Source organism: Camelus ferus, chromosome 2 (assembly GCF_009834535.1).
Source record: "Camelus ferus isolate YT-003-E chromosome 2, BCGSAC_Cfer_1.0, whole genome shotgun sequence".
NCBI classification, from domain to species: Eukaryota; Metazoa; Chordata; class Mammalia; order Artiodactyla; family Camelidae; genus Camelus; species Camelus ferus.
Genome location: NC_045697.1, coordinates 49,502,056 through 49,527,059, shown reverse-complemented (window position 1 = coordinate 49,527,059; position 25,004 = coordinate 49,502,056). Strand labels below are relative to the sequence as shown.

Here is a 25,004-nt window from a genome sequence, read left to right as displayed (position 1 = left end):
AATTGTATTTTGTATATTTTATGAAATTACTCCTAAAGTGATGCATTACTATGCTAATTCCTATTACTTTATTTCAAGCAAGTATTGTTTTTCTTAAACAAAAATATAGGTCATATAATATATGGACAGTGACAATATTGTGAGCTAAGAGAATATCTCACATAAGAGATATAAATGTGTAGTATTAAAATTCAGGGACCTGTAATTTTGATGAATATGCTGGTTTTCGATACTGTTTAAGTATACTTGGCAGCAATATGTTTAGTGGTTTGAGGCACTTAGCTAATTTAAATCTTTTTCTCCTTCATTATGTTTATGATTTCTCATTATCTGGCATGTTACAGGTCAGTTTGTAACATGGTTTATTTTCTTGTTAGATAAATACATTCTCTAATGTAATTTGACTAAATAATTCAGGAGATTATTTCTGTGTATTTTTCTTGATGTTTTTTGAAGGAGGTAGAATTTGTCCCTTTATCAGAAACTTGTTTTTAAAATTCTGATTGAAACATCATAAATTTGCTAGCAAATTTGTGTTATTGTAAAGTGTTTTAGGATTGATAAATTTTTTTAAGCATCCACATCATACACTTCTTCCTTAGCAGATCAGGTTTTTCCACTAATAGTATTTTAGATAACCCAGTATATGCTTATGAACATGGATCTAGTCTAATTTCTGCTATTTTGGCAAGTGCAGCCAGTAGAGGACACAAGAACACATTCTCTTGTTCAATTTTTAAAATCCAAATTCCTGACACACCTTTTATAGGGTATTAAACATCTTTTTATGCTGATGGGAAGGGATCTTAGGGCAACTTTAAATTTGAAAAAATGAAATGAGATTGCTGCCAACTTTTTTATTACAGGGAAGCAAAATACAGACAAGAGTTGGATTACTAATGTTACTTTGTACCTGGCTAAGCAACTGCCCCATTGCAGTAACGCATTTTCTCCACAATTCAGCCAATGTACCATTTGTATCCTTTATGTTTTAATAAGATACATGCAAGTATTTCTCTTTTGTCTTTACTATTTCTCCCTCTCAATTAGAGGTAGCTCCATGCCCCCAAATACTTGAATTCTCTTTATCTATGTTGCAACTTTTTAAACTGTTAAGGTGATAATGATGCTTACTTAAGCTCTATTTGTGTTTGTGTGTGTGTGTGTATACCATTTTTTTGCTTTCTTAGATTATGTATAGACTTTCTATTAGAAACTCTTACATGAAATACATGTCAAATTCAAATTGTAAAACAAAGTACTATAGATACTATGAACCATTAGTTTTCTTAACAAAGATTTCAGCTTACAGGGCAAATTGCAGAAAATCTTGGAGAAGAAGAACAGTTGGTCCAAGGCTTATGTGCTCTTCTGTTGGGCATTTCAATTTACTTCAATGATAACTCACTTGAGAGCTATATGAAGTAAGTAAGGGGGAAATGCCAGGGTAAAATGACTTGCTAATGTCATCAAGAGATAATGATAAATTTTTTCTGCCAAAGTATAATGTAGACCAAGCTTTTATGTTTTGTTATGACTTTTTTTAAAGCATCTCAATATGCTTATCTCTGTAGAGATAAACTAAAACAACTAATAGAGAAGAGGATTGGCAAAGAGAATTTCATAGAGAAACTAGGATTTATTAGCAAACATGAGTTGTATTCCAGAGCATCTCAGAAACCTCAGCCAAACTTCCCTAGTCCAGAATACATGATATTTGATCATGAGTTTACGAAGCTAGTAAAAGAACTTGAAGGTAAGACATCAAAGTTTATCTTGATATTCATTAAAAAGTACCAATGATTATATTATATATGTATATTCTGGGCAAATGCAGACTATACAGTAAGCCTAAAAGTGTTTTTTCCTAACTCTTGTTCTGTAGCCCATTTAAGGACTTCTGGCATTCAGTAAGATTGGAAAGATGATTTCTTATCTGTCATGCAGTTAGGCCATATGTTTTTACTGATTAAGTCTTAATAATAATATAGTATCTTAAATGAGCCTTCTTTTACAGGTGTGATAACTAAGGCTATTTATAAGTCCAGTGAAGAAGATAAAAAAGAAGAAGAGGTGAAGAAAACATTAGAACAGTTTGACAGTATTGTGACTCACTACAAAAATATGATTCAAGAGCAAGTACGTACTGATAAGTCATATTCAGTCTCTGTCATACTAAAAGTATAGATACTTTTCTACTTTAGGGAAGAATTTCTTCTGGTATTTCCAAATACAAGAGGATACAGAGAGTAAGAACTCATCATTTTCCCAAATAATTCAAATGCTTCTGAGTTTTCAACAAACTGAGAGCTTAATATGTGCTAAGCATTGTGTGAGATGTTGTGGATAAGACATGTATCAGACATTCCCACATTACAGTCTCATGGGGTGAGAAGCCTATAGATTTTTGTGCCACACATATTATAACATCTTAAGTCTAGTGATAATCACAGATATATGGCAGCACCGAGAGGCACCTAATTTAGCTAGGTGGAAGCAGGAGCCTGGAGAAGACAGGAGTCCTGAAAGGATAACTGTGAGTAAGCTAGGCAGAAGGAGAGCTAGGGAATGGAGGTGTTACTGGCTTGTTCAAAGAACACCTGTTAGCTGTATAAGGGAGAAATTTGAGAGGCAAGGCTAGAGGGAAGGAGCCCAAGAAAGAGGTGGTAGTGGTGTGCTAGGGGAAGAAATTGGGGAATTGGTTGATGATGATAATGACTATCGTTTTTTGTTTACTGTGTTAGGTGCTCACTAAGCATATTTAAACTCTATCTCATTTGATTTTCACAGCATTCCTGCAAAGTAGTTGATAAATAATGAGGAATAAATGAAGAATCTGAGACTTAGAGAATTTAAACTTGTCCAAGGTTTCTTAGTGATCGGTGGAACAGAATTCAAATGCATGTGTGTTACTGCTCATACTGTTGCTGGAGAATAGATTCTTGCCTTAAGCAGGAAAGAATTCAAGAGCAAGGCATAGTAAAGTGAAAGCAAGTTTATTTAGAGAGATACACACTCCATAGACAGACTGAGGTTCATCTCACTCAGAAAAGAAAGCAACTTAGGAGACACATACTCCATAGGCAGAATGTGGGCCATCTCAAAAGGCAAGAGGCAGAGAGACCCTGGGAGGTGTGGGGGGGTTTAGTTTAAAGTAAAAATAGACACACACTCCATAGACCGTGTGGGCTGTCTCAGAAGGGAAGAGAGAGACCAACCACGAGGTGCAGAGCTGTTAATTTTTATGGGCTCAGTAATTTCATATGCTAATGAGTAGGAGAATTATTCTAACTATTTAGGGGAAGGAGTGGGGATTTCCAGGAATTGGGCCCCCTACCCACTTTTTGACCATTTAAGGTCAGCCTAGGAACTGTCATGGTACCTGTGGGTGTACCATAAGGCTCAAGGTCTACTGGAGGTCGACTCTTCCACCATCTTGCTTGTAACTAGTTTGTCCTGTCCTCAATGGCTGTGTCATTCCTTCAGTGGTTGTGCCCTGCTCCCTTCCTTCCTGTCTCAATACTTTGTAGTGTAGAGGGGATAGTCCCAAGAAATGTGGAAACCAAAGAAAATAAAACTTAACAGGACTTGGTAGTGACTGAATGTGGGTATAAGAGAACAGAGTCAAACATGATCCTTAGGTCTCTGCCTTGCACAACTGAATAGGTGATACTAAATTAGATAGAATGAGAGGGAGCTGATGTATCAGAGTGGATAATGATGAGTTGAAACAATATTTTCAAAGTCATGAATTGACATTTTCTTTCAGGGTACAGTGAACCCCACACTTGCATTGTATTGAGCACCTTAAATCTTCTATTACATTCCTTCAAAATGTGTTTCTTGGTTTTCTTCTCTCATTTAATTCTTCGTTGTGATATATACCTTTATTGGAATGAAATCCTAGAAAGTGCTGCAGTATTTTCTATAAAATGAGATTATTGGCATTAAAATTCCAGTGTCATGAAAACAACACCTAGGTGGCATTCCATGAGGGGCAGGTTGCTACTCCTTCCCTGTACCCCCTCCACCCTCTGCCGATTGTGCACAGCTTGAGACAGGTGTGGCAAGTAAGAGCATTCGGGTAGAGCCCTCTAAATGAGAGCTACCTATGTGTTCTTTTCTTCCCCACAATCTACATTGTTGAGATTGAAATTCTAAGAAAGAATAAAAATATACTCGTGATATATTTAGCATTCAGTGTGAGATTTTCAGTTTATAAGCAGTTAGTAACTTAGAATCATCTCTGAATGATCCAAATTTGAATCATTACACTACATGTGGTTATTGGGATTTTTCAACTGTCTGAGTACAAATATGGAGTCATTTCCAGATGGTAAAATGTAGTATCTTTAGAGCAATGGGAAATAAATACTTGGAATGTAACGGTATAGTCTACACTTGGAGCTGATAAATATGGCTGATTTGGAAGAAGAAAAGAGTGATGTGACACAATTACTATAATGGCTTTTCTTTAGAAATGTTAATTTTAAATATTCTCACCATTTAGAGTGACATTTAGTAATAGGCAATAAGCATCAAGAGCTATAAAATGTTTCCGTAGACTTAGAATGACCTTTGAGGATCCATCCTAAGGAAATTCTCCAAAATTCAGGAAAACAGTTACATGGACTAAGAAATTTACTGTAATGATACTTATCATTTATAAAAATGGAGAGCAGCCTCAGTATTACTTTTGAACATAAATTATATTGCATCTCCTGATTAATACGGGGAAATTATGATTGAATAGTAAGCAAATTAAAAGTTGCAAAATGATATGTGGACTGATTAAAAACTTGGAGTGGAAGAAAATTAGAAGAAAATAAAGAAATAGATCAAATTCCAACTAGTTACATTAGGGTGGTAAGAGATGAAAGCTCTTCTATTCAGTCTTCTAAATGTTTTATGATTATATTTTAATGTTAAAAGATACAGGTATGTATGTAAACATACATATACTAAGTTTCTTAAGTAATTTGGTATAAATTTCTTAAACAGTTTGATGGACCATAAAATGGAGTTTTTAAAATTGACCTCCCTCTGCAGTGAAACCAGTAATTGCCATGAGAGTGTAGACTGTGCCGTATAACGAGGCCTTGAACTCTTACAGTTTTGCTGCCTGTTAATTGACCTTGGTCAATTAACCAAGCAGTAACACATTAGTACAAGCAGTAACACATTATAACCAAGCAGTAACCAAGCAGTAACACATTATAACCATTACTTATAGTAATGTGTTACTGCTTAATTATTGAGTGATTTTGGAAATGTATTTGGAAAATAATCTCTAATTTTTAACTTGTTCATCTTCTTAATGTTAATTAGTATGAATTTATTGAGTTATGTTTTGTTTCACAGGATCTGCAACTTGAGGAATTAAAGCAGCAGATTTCTACGTTAAAATGTCAAAACGAACAGCTCCAGACAGCAGTCACACAGCAAGTATCTCAGATTCAGCAACACAAGGATCAATATAATCTTCTTAAAATACAGCTAGGTAAGTGTAGCTGTCATGTCGCCAAGAGCTGGACAAAGTCAAACAGATTACTTTTGTGGACTAGTCTTTTTAACATTAACCACTGTAACATGTAAATCAGAGTTTGAAGTCCAAGCTCCTTGGCAATCAGTCTGATTCATTGATTCTCAGTCTTAGCTACCTACACATTAAGGTCTCCTGAGGTTTTTATTTTTTTAAACCAATACTGAGACCCCACTGAAGTTCCGACTTACTTAGTTGGGGTTGGGTCCAGGCATCAGTGATTAGCACAAGCTCCCCAGTGATTCTAATGTATAGCCAATTGAGCATGATAGGTCTAACCTTTCCATTTTCTCATCTGCAAAATGGAGCTGATAATAGCACCTGCGTCATTTGAGAATTAAATGAAATAATATATATAAAATTATACTTCAGTGCTCAGTGGTTGTAAATAGTCTTATTCTATAGTGCTTGTGATTAGAATGCTAGCCACTTAGAAATACAATTTATTTTATTTATATGAAGGTGACTAAAATTTTCAGAAGAAAATATTTTTTACTTCCTTTTTCATAACAAGAATTTGTCAGTTATTTTAGTCCATATAGAAAGCTATTCCTTTCCTATATGACTGAAGTATTGTGCTGTACACTAGAAATTGACACAATGTTGTAAACTGACTATACTTCAATAAAAATACTTTTTTTAACTTCAAAAACATTCCTATGTGAAGATTTTTTTAAAGGGACTTTATTTTCTCTTATATTAATTGTCAGAATTGGAATCAAAACTACTGTAATTCTTAATCTTAGGTCAGTAAACCACTCAGTTTAGTCTTAAGACTATGCGGTTTTTCCTTCCAGAAACCCTGAAAATATCAGTTCATTATTTTTACCAATACACTATTTTGCAAAGATGAAATGGACTTACAAAAGTGCTGCCAAAGTAATTATTAAGGAAATTATTTATTTATTTTATACTTGAATCTTCAGTTCAAAAAATGAAAAACTTAAGTTTCATGCTGGCTTTTCAAATTTTATGCCTGTCTAATAGGAAAAGAAAATCAGCATCAAGGTTCCCACAGTGACGGGGCTCAGATGAATGGCATTCAGCCAGAAGAAATTGGTAGACTGCGAGAAGAGATAGAAGAATTAAAAAGTAATCAGGAACTTTTACAAAGCCAGCTGGCTGAAAAGGACTCTTTGATTGAAAACTTGGTAAGTAAATATTTAAAATTTTTAAGCCAGAGGTCAAGAGTAATTCTCATTATCCTGCTTGTTTATTTTTCTGGATCCCTTATACTAAAGTATCATATTAAGGTTTTAGAACATGAACTCTGATGTCAGACTGTCTAAAGCTTCAGTGCTTCCTAGCTAATTGAATTTGAGCAATTTAGTTAACTTCTTTAAACTTGTTTCCTGATCTGTAAAATGCTGGTGGTGCTATCTATTTCATTGCTGTGAGAATTAAATGAGATACTTTGTATAACGCTCTTTTAATACATGGAAATTGTTCAATAGAATACCTGCTTTTATGGTTTTTCATCACATGACCTCAGATAAGTTCTTAGATTTAATAAATTACTTGGTATAAGTATAAATTTATTACCTATGGAAAAATTGTAGACAGTGTGTGCTATGTTGAAATTTTATGTTGGGTATAAAAAAAATGCAGATGTCAAATTTTGGGGTGAACATTTAGCCCAGACATAGCTTATATGTGTACAGTTCTGGTTTTTTCCTACTTAAACTGAATTTATTTCTTAGTTTATTTCTGTACTATTTGTAGAAATCTTCCCAACCATCACCTGGCACAAATGAACAGTCTTCAGCTACAGATTCGGCGAGAGAGTCTGAACAAATCGCAGAATTAAAACAGGTCATTTTTCAGCTTGATCAGAGCTCTATTTTGTGATGTTTTAATTACAGCAGCATAATAGCCCTGCAGTTCCATTAATCTGGAACTCCTTTGTCAGGTGTAAGCAAAATTTGATAGTGAAGACAGCCACTTGAAAATCCAGAAGCTGTTTAAATTATACAGTAATGGTATTTTGCTTTTTATTGTGTTTTTATTTTCAGTGATGTTCTTTTTAACAGATCTCAGCATCTTACCCAGATTATTTGTAGATTATCAGTAAACTATCAAGGAAATTTTAAATACACTTATAAGCTACAAATATGAAGATATAAAATCTTATGCCTAATTTACATAACTGCTTGGTTAAATGTACTGGGCATTTAAATTATTCTATCCAGAAAATTTTGGTTTTTAGAATTGGAAAAGGGAAAGACTGAAAGTAAACTTGTATATATATCAATTAGATGACTAGCTAGAAAGCAAAGTAAACTATTTCTGCTGCTGTAGTAATTTGTATCATCTAGAAAAGCAAATTAAGCTTTTTCCTACTTGTTTAATTTGTAGTACTTATAAATTCCTTTAAAACTAGATTTTACAGATTTACTTTTATCTATCCAGTGAGAAAATTAAATGTTTGTTCAGATTTGTAAACCTGTTTGTTTTTAGCCAGAAAAGAGAGAAAGGAGCTATAACAAGTAGAATTAAGTAGTGTGGTAATTGGGGAAAAAAACCTAGAAAAGTTTGAGATTGCTCATCAGTTAAAAAAAAAAAAAAAAAAGATTTGCTTATTAGTATATTATCCCTAAACAGGTTGGGTTGTTTTTGTTTTTTGTTTTCTTTTCAAATTTTCTTTCTTCTTTCCTTCTTTCTTTTTTCTTCCTTCCATTCTCCCCTCCTTCCTTTCTTATAAAAGGAATTTTTTTTTTTTTTTTTTAAGTAATGCCAAAGAAGGAGTGAGCAGCCTGGCCAACCTAGGACTAACTTCCTTCTCCCTCCTGTAGTTAGCTGGTCCTCACCCGCTGACAGGGCTTATCTGAGCGGAGTGACTGGACATGGGAAGACAGAGTGTCTTTTCTGATAATGTCTGTGTACCCCAGAGTAGATTCTAATCAAACATTTAAAAAAGTAATCATAATACGTCATTAACAATTTAGAACTTTCCGATGTGTCCACAATATTTTGTTCTTATGGGGTAGATTAATATGCTATTTTGGTTTTACTAAGTCTAGAACTGTATTAAAATTAAAGGAAATTAAGTTATTAATATATACCCTTAGTTTGTAAATCCCGAGTAAAAATTTTTACTCTGTTTCCCAACGATATATTTTCAATGACAGTCTTGTTTTTTATCATGTATAATAAAATACTGTATAAAAAGAAAACCAAAATGGTACATAATTTCAATGCCTAACATAACTCATTTTGATAACTGAAAAAGCAAAAACAGTCAAAAGAAAAAGCACATACATAGAAAGTTTTAAGAGAATAAAAGAGCTTTTTATATGACAGCATCTCGCTACTTACCCAGTATCTGCAGACACTGCCAAATTTCATGGGGGGAGAGTGCCCCTGGTTCAGAATTACTGTTATAATTGTTTATTTTCCTGTACTTGTGTTGAGGGGAGAGAGCAAGAAGTTTGGAAATTTTAACATTAATAATACATAAACTTTCAATTAATTCCCCCATCTTCACTATAGTATTACTACTTTCATCCATGTTTGGTGGCCTCTAGGCTAAAAATGTCTTGTTTTGCCCTTTCCAAATAATATACCTCTAGTCTTTGGCAAGCAGAAAAGGAAAAGTTGCCAGATGTGTGAGATTGGGACAGGAATCTGATTGTCTTGTTCCTAAGCAGACTTTCAGCCAACCCTATTTTGACCCTGTTTTGACCAGTTTGCAGGCCTTTTGACAGTCATGCACTGGAGGACAGGCAGCTGTGTACTTTCTAAAAGGACAGCTTAGGTTTCAGCTCGCCCAGGTGTGCAGAGTCAGTTACCACTGACATTTGCTTTCTGAAATTCCCCAAATTATTGCTCTTTTCTCTTATTCTTTGTCCTTGTGGGTTTCTCCCTCCTGCCTGCCCTTCTGTTCTTCCTCCTGCCTGCCACCCTCCCTCCTTCCCTTCTTCCTTTCTTTTTCCCTTCCTCCCTCCCTGTATGATTTTTCACTTGGGATCTCAGAAGGAAACAGAAGTATCCATGTTTAATGTTAAATGTACATGTTTAATTCTCCATCTTGAACCCAAAGTTTGAGAATAGTTCTTTCACTTAAATTTTAAAAATGGAAGTTGTGATTTTAGAGAGAAGGGCCAAGAAAGGAAATAATTTTTTTTTATTTCTTCCTATATATAGACATTTCATTGATAAAATTAATGCTGTTTAATGTTACAACTCAACTATTTTTGCTTCTTAGGAACTGGCAACATTAAAGTCTCAGTTAAACTCCCAATCTGTGGAGATCACCAAACTACAGACTGAAAAGCAGGAGCTGTTACAGAAAACAGAAGCACTTGTAAGTTAATGATTTTGTTGTTCTGAAAAGTAGTAAACACAAGGTTGAGAGATTGTTTCTCAGCCACTATGGGAAAGAAGCAGATTTGTCAGATGGCACCTTCCCTTCATGTTATTCATTAGCCAGAGTTCCAGTCACATAGACTTCTTGGCCATGCGAGCAACTGTATTATCGTCAGACTCACCAGACCAGTTTAATCAGTTGCTTACGGTTCATTTTATTGGTATTGTATATTTCACCCCATCTCTGTCCCCTTCAGTTCAAGCTGGCAGGTTTTCTGCTGGTATAAAATTGTTAAAAACCTTGTCAGTGACCCATGTAGTTCACAGGGATCCAAGCCATTATGCAAGAAGGTCCTCTTGGATCCCTCCTGGGAACCGTGTCTCTATTCTACCTTCTGCTCAGGTGGTTGATTGGGTCCATGTGTCACACGAGTAACCTCTTCACAAATGGTTGTCCAGCCACACCCTTGATGTTTTACCAGAACATGCTTTGTCATTTATTGCAATAGAGATAGGCTGAGAGTTTTCTAAATCTTCAAGTTCTGATTCCCTTTTGCTTGACAATCCCTTCGTCAGTGTATCTCTCTCCTCTCACATTTTACCATAAACAGCAAGGAGAATCCAGGCTGCACCTTTAATGTTTTGCTTAGAAATTTCCTCAGCTAAATAGTCCATCACTCACAAACCTGCTTTCCACAAAACACTAGAACACAATTCAGCGATGTTCTTTATAACAAGGATCACCTTTCCTCCACTTTCCAATAACGTGTTCCATATTTCCATCTGAGACCTCACCAAAACCTCCTTTAACATCCATACTCCTAACAGCATTCTGCTAACGATGATACATATTTCCTCTAAGACCATAGAAGCTTTCTCTACAGCTTTCCTCTTTTCTTACTAGAATTGCCTTTAATGTCCATGTTTCTACCAACAGTCTCTTCAAGGCAGTTTAGGCTTTGTCTAACATGAACCTCAAAATTCTTCTAGTCTCTACCAGTTCCAAAGCCGCTTCCGTATTTTAAGGTATTTGTGACATCAGCACCCCACTTCCCAGTATTTTGTGGAAAAAAGGTAGGAGAAAGATGGAAAATTTTTTATTTAAGAGTACTTCCTGTTGTACTTAAGAAAATATTTGCATTTCGCCAGTTGATGGCATTCAACTGAATTTCCCCACCTGTCTCTCTGAGGTGACAGTGTCGACTTAACCTACAGGAATTTCATGAGGAAAAGGCTTTGAAAAAGTTTCTCTACTTATGAAATGCAATATTATAGCTATGTTAGAATTGTGTCATTGATAATTTGCCTGGTCTGACCTTGAGGCTGCTTGACATAGCCTTCCTCATACTCTGTTGAAATCTGATGCCACACAACTCCTGACTCAGACTCCTGCTGCACTGTAGAGGCAACTCATCTTTCTAGGGAGAGCACTTTAGTGCATGTAAATACATAAAGAATTAGATTTTCTGTTATTGAAAATAAAATTCCAAAATAGCAGGAAAATTAAATCATCTTTGGAATTTCATATTAAGATTATAACTTTGAAGAAACATTTTTTTTTCTGTTTTCTACTTTCAGACACAGTCAGTTCCTGTACCAGGAGAGAGTGAAACTGTAGTAGCTACAAGAACTACTGATGTAGAAGGAAGACTTTCGGCATTATTACAAGAGACTAAAGAATTAAAGGTTGGTTTTGGTGAAACTTTTACTCATTACGTATTATATGAAGTGAATTCCCGGAAATTTGATTTTACTTCATTTAATTTCTCAGATTCTTAGATTTATGAGGAAAGTTAATGGGATATAATTTTATCTCACAATATTTCCATTCCTATTTTGATGACTAAAAATGGCACAAATGAAGTTTTTTTAATGCCATTTTAAATAATGGTATCAAATATGTAAAATAAGAATGTATTTGAATGTACTTTGAAAGTAAAAACATAGTTTTTAGTAAAAGTAAAAAACAGTTAAGCTTTCTTACTAATTTCTAATCACAATAAGAAACAAGGAGTATAGGTTTGGCTAAAACACAGGCCACCTGTAGGTTTTCCATAGGCCAAGGAACATAGGCCCATTATGTCCTGCCAGCCTATTGTGTGACAGAGAAACCAGAATAAATAAGAAGAAAGTAATGAGGTAACAAAATAAAAATACAAAGGAATTTTAAAATGGAAAAGGAAGATGTTTGTGATTGTACCTTTTGGTTTGTGGCCAGATTATTTTTAAGCCATGGATTTCATTTGAAGCTGTTTTTCTTTATCATTTAACTGTATGTATGAAGTTGGGATAAATTTTTTTTTTTAAACTTGAGTTCTAATTCTGATGCTAACCAGGCTTCTTCTATAAAATGTTTTGTGTCTTTATTTATTCCTCTGATTATCTGAAATGGTATTATCTCTTAGGATTTTTTGAGGACTAGGTAATTAAAACTATTTTTTGGATGTTAAATTCTCTTTTTCACAATAACCATCTTTGATGTATAGCCTAACATAAATTCTCGTGTTACTGGATGAGAGAGAGAAAGAGAGAGAGAGTGTGTGTGTGTGTGTGTGTGTATGTGTATGTATTTAAACCTTTTCCCCCAACCCCTAACCCCAAACTCTTCAGATTGGACAAGTACAGTGATTTGTCATAGAAAGAATGCATTAAAACCCTAGAAGAATGAATACTAATTTTAGATTATAGTGATTTTCACCTTTCCTTTCCTAGAATGAAATTAAAGCTCTGTCTGAGGAAAGAACTGCTATTAAAGAGCAGCTGGATTCATCTAACAGTACCATTGCCATTTTACAAAATGAGAAAAACAAGCTCGAAGTGGACATTACAGATTCTAAAAAAGAACAAGATGATCTCTTGGTGCTGTTGGCTGATCAGGATCAGAAAATATTTTCATTAAAGAATAAACTCAAGGAACTTGGTCATCCAGTAAGATTACAGTGTTTCCACAAATAATTTATATTGTGTTTCTTTATGTTGTATTTTTAAATATTATACTGTGGCATGGAAATGTTGTGGTGTATATTGATACTACAGGCATAGATCTGTGGGTTCATGAACATGGTATCAGCATTGCTTTCATGGTATTCAGTGAATTAATTGACTTAAGACGCAGATTAGGTGCAGTTTCCAGTATTTGTTAACTGTTCTCTTTTGGAATCTGAGCTTAGAAGGTGAATTGATTTGATTGCTCCTGTGGTAACAAGGCTATCACCATCCAAATGTGCCATTCTCTTTGCCGTGTTGGCTCAGGTTTGTGTAGAGAGGTATAGCCATCCATCAGCAAGTTAACCTATGTATCTCACCTCATATTAAAAATGACAGGGAGCCTTGAGCATTAAATCAAGGAAATCAGATGGCCTGTAATCTACTGTAATTACTGGAGTAAAGAATTTATCAACAAAGTATATAGCATTATGTGTTGAATGGGAAGTGAATAGATCTTCACAGTGTTAAACAGTGTATTTTCCCTTTAGGTTGAAGAAGAGGATGAACTTGAATCTGGAGATCAAGATGATGAGGATGATGAAGATGAAGATGATGGCAAGGAACAGGGTCATATCTAGCTTTAAACTCTCCAGGCATGACAGAGATTATGTAATGACTTTGAAGATAGAGTCTTAAGACAGTACTTTGGTTTGCCTCCACAGAAAATAAAAGATTTAGAAACCAAGTGGAAAACATTCACTAATATGACTATTGATGTATTTTTTAAATGATGCCACCCGTGTTGATAATCCTATTACTCTAACTTTATGTAGACACACATCTTTTATTGAAATTCATCTGAAATGTCCCAAAATATAATTTGCAAAGAGCTACAGACACCAAAAATACAATTCAAGGCATGTGGTGGCAGTGCTATTTGCCTTAGTTCATTGGTTTATATAAGTTGTGTATTTGTCTGCAATGTTTACTTTTCAGAATTTGTTACTTTAAGTACTAACACATTTGATGTAATGTGTGTTGGAATCATTGTTTCTAAATTTGATATTAGAGTTCTTAGCCAATGATTTCCTTCTGAAGAAATGGATATACTTAAAGGCAAGGTAGCATGGTCTGGGGGATATTATGTCATCAGCCCTCCATCCAGCGTGACTCTTGAGATGAGCAGGATAGGACAGTTTAGAGTGAGTGCCTTGACACTTGAGATGGCTGCAACCTGTACCTCAGTGAAGAAGCAGAAGGATGCTGACCCACAGTGAAGAGGAGGGCGTTCCTGAGAAACTTTTGTAGCAGTGTATTAGCATGTGTTTGGTTTGGTTTGATTTTAAGGTAAACATTGAAACAAATTACAAGTTAACAGCTCATACAAGTCAGATTTAGTATTATTGTTTGATTATTATAAAACATACTACGTTTCTAGTTTTAAAAGACTCAAACTATGGTTTATATAATTTATTGGCATTTTTGCTGAAATAGATTTAAGTCAGAGAATAGATTTTTAAAAAGCAATGAAGCAATGTGTCAAAATTTAATGTTTTCATAATAAAAAATAGATATTATGTTCACTTAATCCCTGGTCATGGATCCCTTTTTTAGATTTTGAGAAAAGTATTTTATTCTTCATATAAGATGAGACAGGGAAAGTGGTGAGAGAAGTCCTTCTCTTACTAAAAGAACATTGCTATCACTGGATGCTAACAGCAATCTTATTTAAAAATTTTTTTTAATAATAAAAGCAATCTTATTCAAAACTAATAACTAGGATTCCATAAGATTGGAGGGGGCTAATTGGAGCAAAAGCAGAAGAGGTTGGAGAAGGGTTCCAGTGTTTCTAAATTGAGTGTTGGAGTTCTTTCTTCACAGTGGTTTCCATTTAAAGAAGTAGCAAGACATCACGAGGTGGGGCGTAATGTGCATCATCTGCCTCCCGGCTTCAGGAATAGTTTGAGCAGTCCACTAAGAAGCACAGACTTTTGAAGGGAGAGGTATCTTCACATGTCTTGAAAGGGGAGATAGCTGTGCGTTAGAGCACCTGTGCTGCAGCGCACCCCTGCCTCTTCCCACCACTACCGCCGCCGCCCTGAGATGGCACCTGCCATCTGAGGACCATGTGATTTTTACTGGACCAGCTCAGACTGAAGTTTTCCTCAAGTTGACACCGCATGGTGAACAACTGGTTAATGACTTCATCTCAGGCTAATGTTACAAAGAAAAAGAAAAAGGGGTCAGGAGTAAGAATGAGACTTCCAGAAATAATGGAATACCAAAGATCTGAGAGAGAAACATCTGCAAAATCAGTGATAGTTTGCCAGAGTTCAGTCACTCAGGCTGGCCTGGAGTAGAGAAGAGAAGAAGGCCTCTCAGCTGCACAGTCCAGCCTGGAGCCCAACAGACATCTTAACGTGGCCATCATTTTTGGGGGGGTTATTTTTTTTGCCTAGATTGCTTCTAGAGCCTCCCAAACTGGTCTCTCAGCCTCCAGTTGGTCGCTGCTTCTCCCCGCCATCCTCCATACTCCCAACAGTAAGCTTTCTAAGATGCACATGCGAGCCGAAGAGACTGCCAGTGCCTGCTGTCTGGAGCCCTCAGCCAGCTGAATAAGAGCCTTTGTGCTCTACCGCTCTCTGGTTTAGCTCCCTTCGAGTATATTTTAGAACCGTACCAAGATATTTGCGATCCTGGCATACAGCCTGCTTTTTTCATTTCTCATTTTGGTTTTGCATGTGCTCTTTCCTCCACCCTTTTGTTGGCCCTCACGTTAAAGGCTGTTTCCCTGTATGGAGAGCTACAACAGTGGAGAATTCATAAAACACAAAACATACTTGGCCTTATTTGAAATTTTGTTCAAGTATAGTTTACACCTCAAGCACATCTGAAAGAAAAGAATAATCACCCGAAGTTACTACAAAAGGTAAAGTAACAGCTCACATTTTAAAGGGTTCAGTTACTTGGTTTGAAATTATGCTGTTAGGAAATTCAACCCTTGTTTCAAAGTTGTGTTTGCAGCCAGGTGAGGGCCTCATAATGGTCTTAAGAACCAAAATCTTTACTGTTAAAGAAAAAATGTATTGATTCATTCAGTGAATATTATACTGAGTGTATACTGTGCTGAGTACTGCTGTAGGCACTTGGGCTAGGAATCAGTCCCCTCCCCATACAACTCAAGTTCTGGAGGAGTAACTGACAGTAAACAGGTACATAAGACAGTGTCAGATGCTTTGTAGCTTCTGGAAAGGAGTGCATTTTATTCTGAGTCCAACTGGAAGCCAAAGGAGTGATTAGATCTGATTTATATTCATAGATTACCTGGTCCACTGTGTTGAGAATTGTCTGTGGGCAGAGCGGTGCTAAGAGAGAAAGCCGGGGGACTACGTAGGAAGCTATTGCCCTCATCTGAACAAAAGCATATGTAGTTCAGACTACACTGTAGGGATTGAGGTGTCTAAACTGGTAGGATCTGGGATATATTTCACAGGTAGATCTGAGAGGACTTGTTGGTGAATTGCCTGTGTCTGGGGTGTAGGGGAGCAAGACAAGTCAAGAGTAACTCCTGGGGGAAGGTGGGAGGAGCAGGTTTGCAGTGGGCTCTAGAGTTGTGTGTGTTAGGCTTACTAAATCAGACCCAAGTAGATACTGTCATACAAATACATAAATATTCAGTAGGCAGTTGGATATAGAAATTTGGAGTCAATTAGGGCTGGAAAAAAATTGTACGGTAATGGAATTTAAGTCCACCCAGCAGGGTAAGTTCTTACAGGGAGTGAGTGTAGAGAGAAGGCAGCCAAGAACTGAGCCTTTGGGCAGTTCAACTGTTAGTGGTGGGGAAGGACCCTAAGAAATATTAAATAAGCAATAAAGTAATCTTATCCCAGAGCAAATTTGAGCCTTGGAATTAAGGGGAAAACTGAGCAAGCTATGACCTTTAAACTGATTTCTGACTGCAATTTTGGAAAATGAAAACTTAATTCTTTTCAAACTGCTTTAATGAAATACATTATTCTTCTAATGCAGACTAGTTCTTTCTTAGTGAACCTGATTAAAGTGGGTTTGTGGGGGTGGTGGTTGCAGAAATCTGCCCGGCTAACTAAATAAAAGATACGTATCTGAAGAAAATGTGTTTACAGGTACATTATATCCTTTAAAAGGTTTTATTTTAATGCAGGTTATTTTATTAAATTGTCCTTTTTGTGGATTAGTGATTTGTTTCCCTTCCAGAAACCCTAGAGAAGTTACTCTTGTAATTTTTCTACCTCTACAACTCAGAAACTTTAGGATTTTCTATAACCTTTCAAAACAAAAATGTTTCCAGAGAGAAAAACATTAAAGTGTGACACATATCTGTCTTAAATGTGGTTTCCCTTCCTGCAAATTAACTCATTTTGTCTAGACATAGGTTTTTCCATAGTCATGCTACACAATTGCGACTAGTTGTTTCGGTTTGAAAAGGCTTTACATGTTGACCTTGCTGCAATTATATATTACTTTTGATTTTGCTCATTACAAAAACATGACACCACTTTGTAATCACAGTTTTCCACCTATGAGAATGTAAACACATGAATTCTAATAGCTGGTTTGCTAGTCTTTTTTCAGCTCTGGCTTTTAATTCTAGATTTGTTTAAATAAACTTATTATTCTCTGAATCTAGTGGCATATCTATAGTGGTAAAGCTCACCATCTTGGGACTCTTCACTTAACAAGTTCTTTCATCTCTCTGTGACATTTCAGGCCCCCAGTACCCTGTGAAGTAGCTTGTTGCCTATTATCACGAAGAAGGTGAGATGCAAGTTAGTTGTTGAGGTGCACATGGGATGGACTTTGATTCTTTTTTAACCTTCATGTTCTTGACCCCAAATGACGTTGCACAAGTCTGTAAAACAAAAAAAGTAGGCAACTGTTTTGCAGCAAAGATGGTTATTAGCATGTTTAAGAGTAGGATGAGCATATGCATGACCTAGGTTTCTATTACTGCATTACAAATTACCACAAATTTAGTGGCTTGAATAACACACATTATCTCTAGTCTGGTTCAAGAGTCGGGGCACAGCTTAAATAGATTCTCTGCTTTTGGTCACAAGGCTGCCATCCAGATGGTAGCCAGGCTCTGTTTTCATCTGCAGGTTCAACTAGGGGAGAATTGGCTTCCAAAGCTCATTCAGGTTGTTGGTAGAATTCATTTCCTTATAGCTGTAGAACTAAGGGCTTCAGTTTCTTGCTGGCAGTTGGTTGAAGTCTGCCCTCAACAACTAGTGGTCACCCCGAGTTCCGTGCCTCGTGTGCTCCCTCAACAGGAAGTGGAGATCATGGGATGCCGCATCCTTTTATCTTCCTGAAACTTAATTCTGAATCTGCCAGAGGTTTTCAAAATAAGGTGTGTGTTAGGGGGGCCGTGTTGTGTGCAATTGGAAGTGGGTAGTAAATTTAACAACAAAGGGTTTGTGTTAAACCTCACTTTTTCCAAACTGGGATTCCCTGCAAATGGACAACTAAATAGGTCAGAGTAACTGTCACACTGGTCAATAATAAATATAACAGTGTAAAGCCAACCATAATCTAGAGATTAGTGTTACAAATTTGTATCTTCAGGCCAGTTCTCTTCTCGAAGCTGCATATCCACTTCATTGTCTACAACTAGTATCGCAAAGGTGCCTCAAACACAACTCATTAAAAGCCAAATCTATACTCCTACGCTTCTAAACCTGGTCCTCTTGTGTGCTTATCTCAGGGGAATTGGCACCATCCTCTGATTGCACAAACAAGAAATCTCAGACTCATCGACCTCTCAATTTTGGCTTTAATCTGTAAGAAGGTCTCATTTCTGTCCATTTTCTTCCATTTTGGGGGCATACTTTCCCTGGTTCTTCACAGGTGCTTGCTCTGAAGGAGAAGGCCACCTGACAAGGAACTGAGGACAGACTTCAACCAACACCTGGCTAGGAACTAAGGCCTTTGGTCTAGCAGCCCAGAAAGAACTTAGTCCTGCCCCACAACCACAGAGTGAGCCTAGATTCAGTTCCTGCCCTGCTAACCTGGAGATGACTGCAGCCCTGGCCGACTCCTGACTGTGCCTTCTGGGAGACCCCCGAAGCAAAAAACCCAGTAAAGCCATGCCCGGAAGCGTGGCCCTCAGACACTACAAGATAAGTGTGTGTTGTTTTAAGCCACTGAGTTTGGGGATGATTTCTTATGTGGCAATAAATAAGTCAACCACATGATATGGCTCCTTTCTAACTTTGGTAGTTTTTACCATTCCAAATTTCTGCCTTATGTATTGGGATGAAATCTATCTTCCTGCGGCCCTGTTCATTGATCATAGTTTGAGTCTTTAGGGCCATGCAGTCAAACAGCAAATGTGTATCCCCTGATTCTGCTCTCTAAGCAATCTTCACTGCTCCTTCAGGTGTTCTTTAGTGGTTCCTGGGATAAACTGTCTATGTATGTGGTGCCCAAATTGAGTGGAAAGAACAATCACCTCCATGTTCTGAGTACTTTCCTTGTCTGACAGTTGCTTACTCCTTGTAAAGCAAGGCTGCTACAATGCTAAGTAAATGTTGGCCAAGCACAAAAAATCATGTTTTCAATTCAATCTAAGATTTTAGTAGTTTTTTGGGAGACAGTATAACCGCAGATATAATATAATTGCAGGCTCATTACCTTGCCTGTTTTCCAAAAGTGCTGGTTAAGTTTGGTTAAGCCATTCTATAACGGTGCAGTTGTTTTTTGGTCTTCTAAGGGCAGGATTTTCTATACTTATTTAAATTTAGACTTGTGAGGTTCCTCAGCATTGCTGCAGGCTTTTGGGATCTATATTATATCTTCATTTTTATCGTATGCATTTCATTTTTGCCAACTCTTTGTAAAAGAAAAAAAAAAGGAAGAATTGTTTGGCCCTACTGACCTCACTAGGTTATTGCCCCAATTCAGTATGCTCACACATGAGAAAACATCACAAAATTTCAAGTTTATTTTTTATTTAAGAAAAATTATAAACACTACATAGTTTAATATTGCTCATGGATTAAAGCAGCAGTTAAGATATCTAATAAAAATACACAATAAATATATGATAAAGATAGAATTTTGAAGCTCATTTTAAACTATCATTTAATACATCACGTATCTAAATAACTTAAATTGTCTAATCTTTATCATTAGTATTTTTCTTAATAAATAGTTAAAAAGCATCTTGTGTTCAAAAAAATGACAAAGCATATACTTGGGTTGTTAAGATAATATACTTTGTCTTGAATCATAATCTCTCAAATCCTCCCATATTAGGACAAGTAAGTCAGTTATGAAAAACCACATAGATATTAGATTCAGAGAAGTAGCTTCCTTGTTCAGGTTTGGACACGAGCATTTCTTTAGTCTGTTTGGTCATATTTGAAACTTAGTCCAGTATGTTACTATTCAGTGACTGATTTCTCTTATTGAAGTACTCTTTCTCACAATTTAATAATCTTGAGTCATAGTAACTACTAGTATTCAATGGAAAAAATTATTGAGTTTATGCAATAATATTTAAGGTAACAAGTTACAAGTAATAGAAAATTCAGAAAGGTAAACACTAGAAGAATTGGAGACAACAGACAGAAAACTCCTTTGGGTTGTTTTGCTCTAATAGGGAGTAGAGAAATGGGCCATAGCTGGACTAGGATGTGGGGTCCGGCTTGAGAGATTTTCAAGACAGGAAATACTAATGACTGTACGCAGCTGAGAATAATCAACTAGAGAAGAGGAGGGTTATCCCCCCAGAGTTTTGAGGATTGACTCTATGAATAAGCATGAAAAAGTGCTTTATAGAAAGTGCTGCTCAGATGTGAAGACTCAGGAATCTGCAGTGTGGTCTTCCATGGCTCTGCAGTTAGATTCAGCCAGGCTCAGCAGGTTCTGGCAGCAGTAAATATTTTCTTTTGGAAATCTGTACAGCTCAGAGCAGCCCCGCCAAGTGCCTCCTTTAGGTGGGGATGGGCCTTCGCTGCTATTTGTAGCTTGTGAATTGTAGACACAAAAGCTGACACTTGGCCCTGCTTCCAGTGTGACTGAGCACTTTACATATCAAATTCAGGACAAACAAAGCTTTGCACCCTGAGATAAACCAAAAAATTGGAGTCATTCTGACTGGTTCTGATTTCCAAAATAATAAAGCCTTGACTATTTCCTGTAAACCTGGACTCCCTAGCCAAAATAATTTTATCCATGATTTTTGCTACGCTGATATCTAATAAGACACATTATGACCTTTGTGAAACTGAGAGTCATGTGGGAAAGTTACTGTTTTCTCATCATGAGAAGACTGGTGTAACTGTCATAACCTTGGTAATCTGAGTTTCTTTTCCTTTAAATACTTCTGTGGATTTGTTTTCGTTTTTGTGAAGCCTGTTTTGTAATTTGGGAAACCTGTTCTGAAGCCTGTTCCCTGTATTTTTTGCAAGTAAACTTTATCTTTCCTTTTCTAAATGTTTCTGTCTTGACTGTAGTTGATTGGACTAGGGGCTGCACCCCCTGACCCAAAATGGGCCAAACTCTCTGCTCCAGGAATTTATATTTGTGTTCTTTTTCAGCTTCTTAAACCAGGAAGATATGAACTGGAGGGCCATGTAGTAACCATCTTCACCAGGTATGGGACAGTAGTGGAGAAAGTTCACTGCAGAGAGGAAAGAAGCAGAGGCAAGGTGGGGTGGGAATGAGACAGTGATTGGAGAACAACCCTACCCCCCAGTACCCCAGCAGCATCCATCCTAGCATGCTGTTTTATTCATGTCATAACACTAATCACTGTCTACAGATATTTGTTTGTGTCTCTACACCTCCTAGAATGAATGTAAGCACTATGAGGGCAGGAAAATTGTCTTGTCCGTCATTGAATCCCAGTGCCTAGATCAGTGCTTGCCATATAGAAGGCACTCCATAAACACTGACTAGATAAATGGATTCTATTTATTTGTTCATATTCAAATTAGAAATCTGAGAACTTCTGTCCCATTGCTTCAAAGACATCAATATCTGCTTTGAGTAATTACAAACTTAACAGAATTAGGGACGTTGACCAAATAATAATTGCATGCAATCAGTTTTAAAGCCTGAGACTTTAAAAATTATCAAGAGCTTGCATTCCATGGAATGGATTGCATTATAGCATCCCTTCAAGAAAGCAAAGTTCATGGACCACCATGTAAAGTGATCTGGGATGATTGCTCCCAGCTATCCCTGGGGTTATAATGACGAGCCCTTGAGAAAAGGAGAGGGAGCAGCCATCTTGCTCCTGTCTTCACTGCAAAACCCAAGGGCACAGACGAACAACTGCTTGGTGTCATGTGTGACTTATATGGAACATTCATTATCCAAAGGAAGTTTCCTTCAAAATGTCTCTTTCTTCCAAAATGTTCAAAGGAATGCCCTTATAAGTAACTAATTAACATGGGCATTTTGTGCAATTAATAGTAATGGGCCAAAACTTTTCTTATATTATCCACCAAGTGCTTATTGATGATAAATATGTTGTGACTGCAACAAGGATTTTTCTCTGGTTAGGTATTTAATCTATGTTAATACAGAAATAAACAACTTCCCATGGGTATGTATGGTTCATTTTTGTTTGCTGTCCACTAACTGTAACTTCCTGAGTCCCAAATTTCTTTTTGGGCTAAAATACCACTTAATAAACTTAAGCACTCAACTTTTAAAACAAAAATATTTATTATGTCCATTTGTTCTCAGAGTTTCCTTCTTTTTGAGTTTTAAAGTTTTCTCTCCTGTGTGTGTGTTTGTGTGCAAGTATTTGGGAGGGAATAATTTTTTTTTTTTTTAGAGAACTCTTTTTCAAATGATCTGGCAGGAACGTTGACAATGTTTTTTAAGCCCTTCTGACCCATATTTAGCTTTACAGAGGATCTATTGATAATGATGACTCCTTAAGGCGCAGAGCGTGGAACAGCACAGCTTGCTCCTGTCTTCACTGCAAAAGCCAGGATCTCTGGTTTAACTGCTCACCATGTTTATGTTCATTTGGGTAAAGAAACATTTACTTGAAGTCCTCTTTTATGAATACGCTAATGAGCTGTGCTCGCCATAATGTTCATTCTTTCTGACTTTTATTTGCTTTATGTTAATATGATGATGCTTATACTCCTATGATAATTGTATAACTTTTTTTCTTTTTCTTCTTTTCTTTTAGAAAGGAGTTTACTTTTGTTCAGATTGATTTGAAAGCATTCTCAGAGGTGATTTGTGGAGTCTTGGATGAAAATGGACCCATTTTTGGTCACAGATTTTTGAAAGTTTTACTACCATTTATTACCTAACAGATCCTCATACAACTAATCTGATTCATTACCATTCTTTGAACTTAAAAAAAAAAAAACCTTGAAAGTTTTGGGCTTTGGTCTCTACTTTCTATCTTTTCTACCTTGTATAACTGAAATTGCCCAAATTGATTAAATTGGAATACATTCAAACTATGAGAGAATCGTGAGTCTACATGAATAAAAAATTGTATTCATTGTTAAAAGGCTGTTAGAATAGAGAATGACCTTGGGGGACTGTTGTGTTTTAAATATCTGTACATTGAACTCTATTACAGAATTACAGATGGGGAAGTTTTATCTATTCAGCATTCATTACTGCATTAGCCTCACTGATTATCTATTGACAATGTATAAATGATGTAAGTTTTTTAAAGCCTTGAAATATAAATGTTTCCTGTTGGGCACATGCACAGAAGCTGAGCTTACTGTTAATGGCCTGCTTATCCAATTGATAAAATAACCATTAGGATCTTTTTCAAGCCCTTGGGTATTAGATGAAAATTTTGCAATTAGTGCAGCAGGAGCTTTTAGTCTTGAAATCCCTGCAGTCATAAGTTTGACTTTAAGCAGCTGATAACTGTGCAGTGATAGGTTAGACGATTTCTGTGTGTTTCTTATAAACACGTTAAATTTTTGTGGTTTTTATTTTTTTAACAGATTTTCATTTAAAGGTCTTTTTGATGACTTGCCTTAGCCAGAATTGGCTAGCAGGTGTCACTTTGTATGACAACTTATATACGGGGTCGAGATTGTGAGACCATATTTTGCCCAATGGGAAAAGGTATCCTGCTTGATTAGTGATGTCAGTCATGGAAAGAAAATGGATGTTAGTGATGGGATATGCATTTGTCATCATCAAGTAAGCACAGTTAAGCCTTTAGACCACCTTTGAAAGCCACTGAGTTACGTTGCTGTGTGGAGGAGGAAAACTTTTCCTGTACCCTCTTAGGTTTAGTGAATGGAGTCTGCAAATTTAACCGACAAAAGACAAACAGGAGAAAAAGAATACAAATTTATTAATTTTTTTTATGTGCACAGGAGTTCACATAAAAGTTAAAGAAGTGACTGGAGTGGGGGTGTAGCTCAGGGGTAGAGCACATGCTTAGCATGTACGAGGTCCTGGGTTTAATCCCCAGTACCTCCATTAGAAAAAAAAAAAAAAAGAAGTGGCTTGACATGGAGGCTCATATTCCGTTTTAACAAACGAAAGGGAATTTGAGATTCAAAGAATGATAAACTGTGGCAAAGTGACTAGAAAATTTATGAGAGAACTAGTGGAAGATAAGGGTTATTCTAGTAAAGTCCGTTTATGCAAACTCATCTCAGCGTTGACTCCCAGTCTTTGGTGATAAGAGTGCTCTTCTCCTCTGGGTGCAGTGGTGGGGGGGCACCTTCCTACAGGGAAATTTATAGCCTGCTTTTAGGCAGATAAGGGGAAGGCAGAGAACTTTCCTGTAGCTGTTGATTCTCAATTGCCTCCAGCTCAAAATAATCCTTGTGTCAAATTGGCATATTGCAGGGTTGCACATCCTGATCCCTTTCAAATGCTAACCTATTTTTCAGAGTGGAAGATTGCAGTATAAGAAAAAAGTGAAAGCAATTGTTTCCCTAGCTCCTTAACTTTGATTTTGAAATGTTTTCTCCTCACAGTCTCCCTCGAAAGTCAGCAAGTCTGTAAAGCAAGTGAATTAACTTGACATTTCTAAATTTTGTTTCTTACTACAAAAGCTTTTGTGATGTCCGCGACTCTAAAGTACAAAAAAAATGTTCCAAATCAGAGAAAGGCCACATTAAATCTCTCAGGTTGTTCTGTTTTTGCCCAGCTGCATGCTTTCTTCCTTTTCTCCTATTTCTTCATCTCATTCTAGCACATGCTTTGGTGATGACAGCCCCATCTGTTTGAG

The 25,004-nt window shown here is 36.5% G+C and overlaps 1 protein-coding gene across 2 annotated transcripts in view; it reads left to right on the top strand.

Annotated features, from left to right (window-relative positions):
- Positions 1-17,436, top strand: part of USO1 (USO1 vesicle transport factor) — a 70,222-nt gene extending 52,786 nt beyond the window's left edge. For both annotated transcript variants that reach the window (XM_032457861.1, XM_032457857.1), the window contains 11 exons: positions 867-977; positions 1,306-1,424; positions 1,575-1,756; positions 2,018-2,139; positions 5,362-5,500; positions 6,530-6,693; positions 7,265-7,354; positions 9,747-9,845; positions 11,426-11,533; positions 12,560-12,775; positions 13,324-17,436. In XM_032457861.1, the coding sequence (XP_032313752.1) occupies positions 867-977; positions 1,306-1,424; positions 1,575-1,756; positions 2,018-2,139; positions 5,362-5,500; positions 6,530-6,693; positions 7,265-7,354; positions 9,747-9,845; positions 11,426-11,533; positions 12,560-12,775; positions 13,324-13,413 (1,440 nt within the window). In that variant the 3' untranslated portion in view covers positions 13,414-17,436. The remainder of the gene's footprint in view (positions 1-866; positions 978-1,305; positions 1,425-1,574; positions 1,757-2,017; positions 2,140-5,361; positions 5,501-6,529; positions 6,694-7,264; positions 7,355-9,746; positions 9,846-11,425; positions 11,534-12,559; positions 12,776-13,323) is intronic.
- The last annotated feature ends 7,568 nt before the right edge of the window (positions 17,437-25,004 follow it).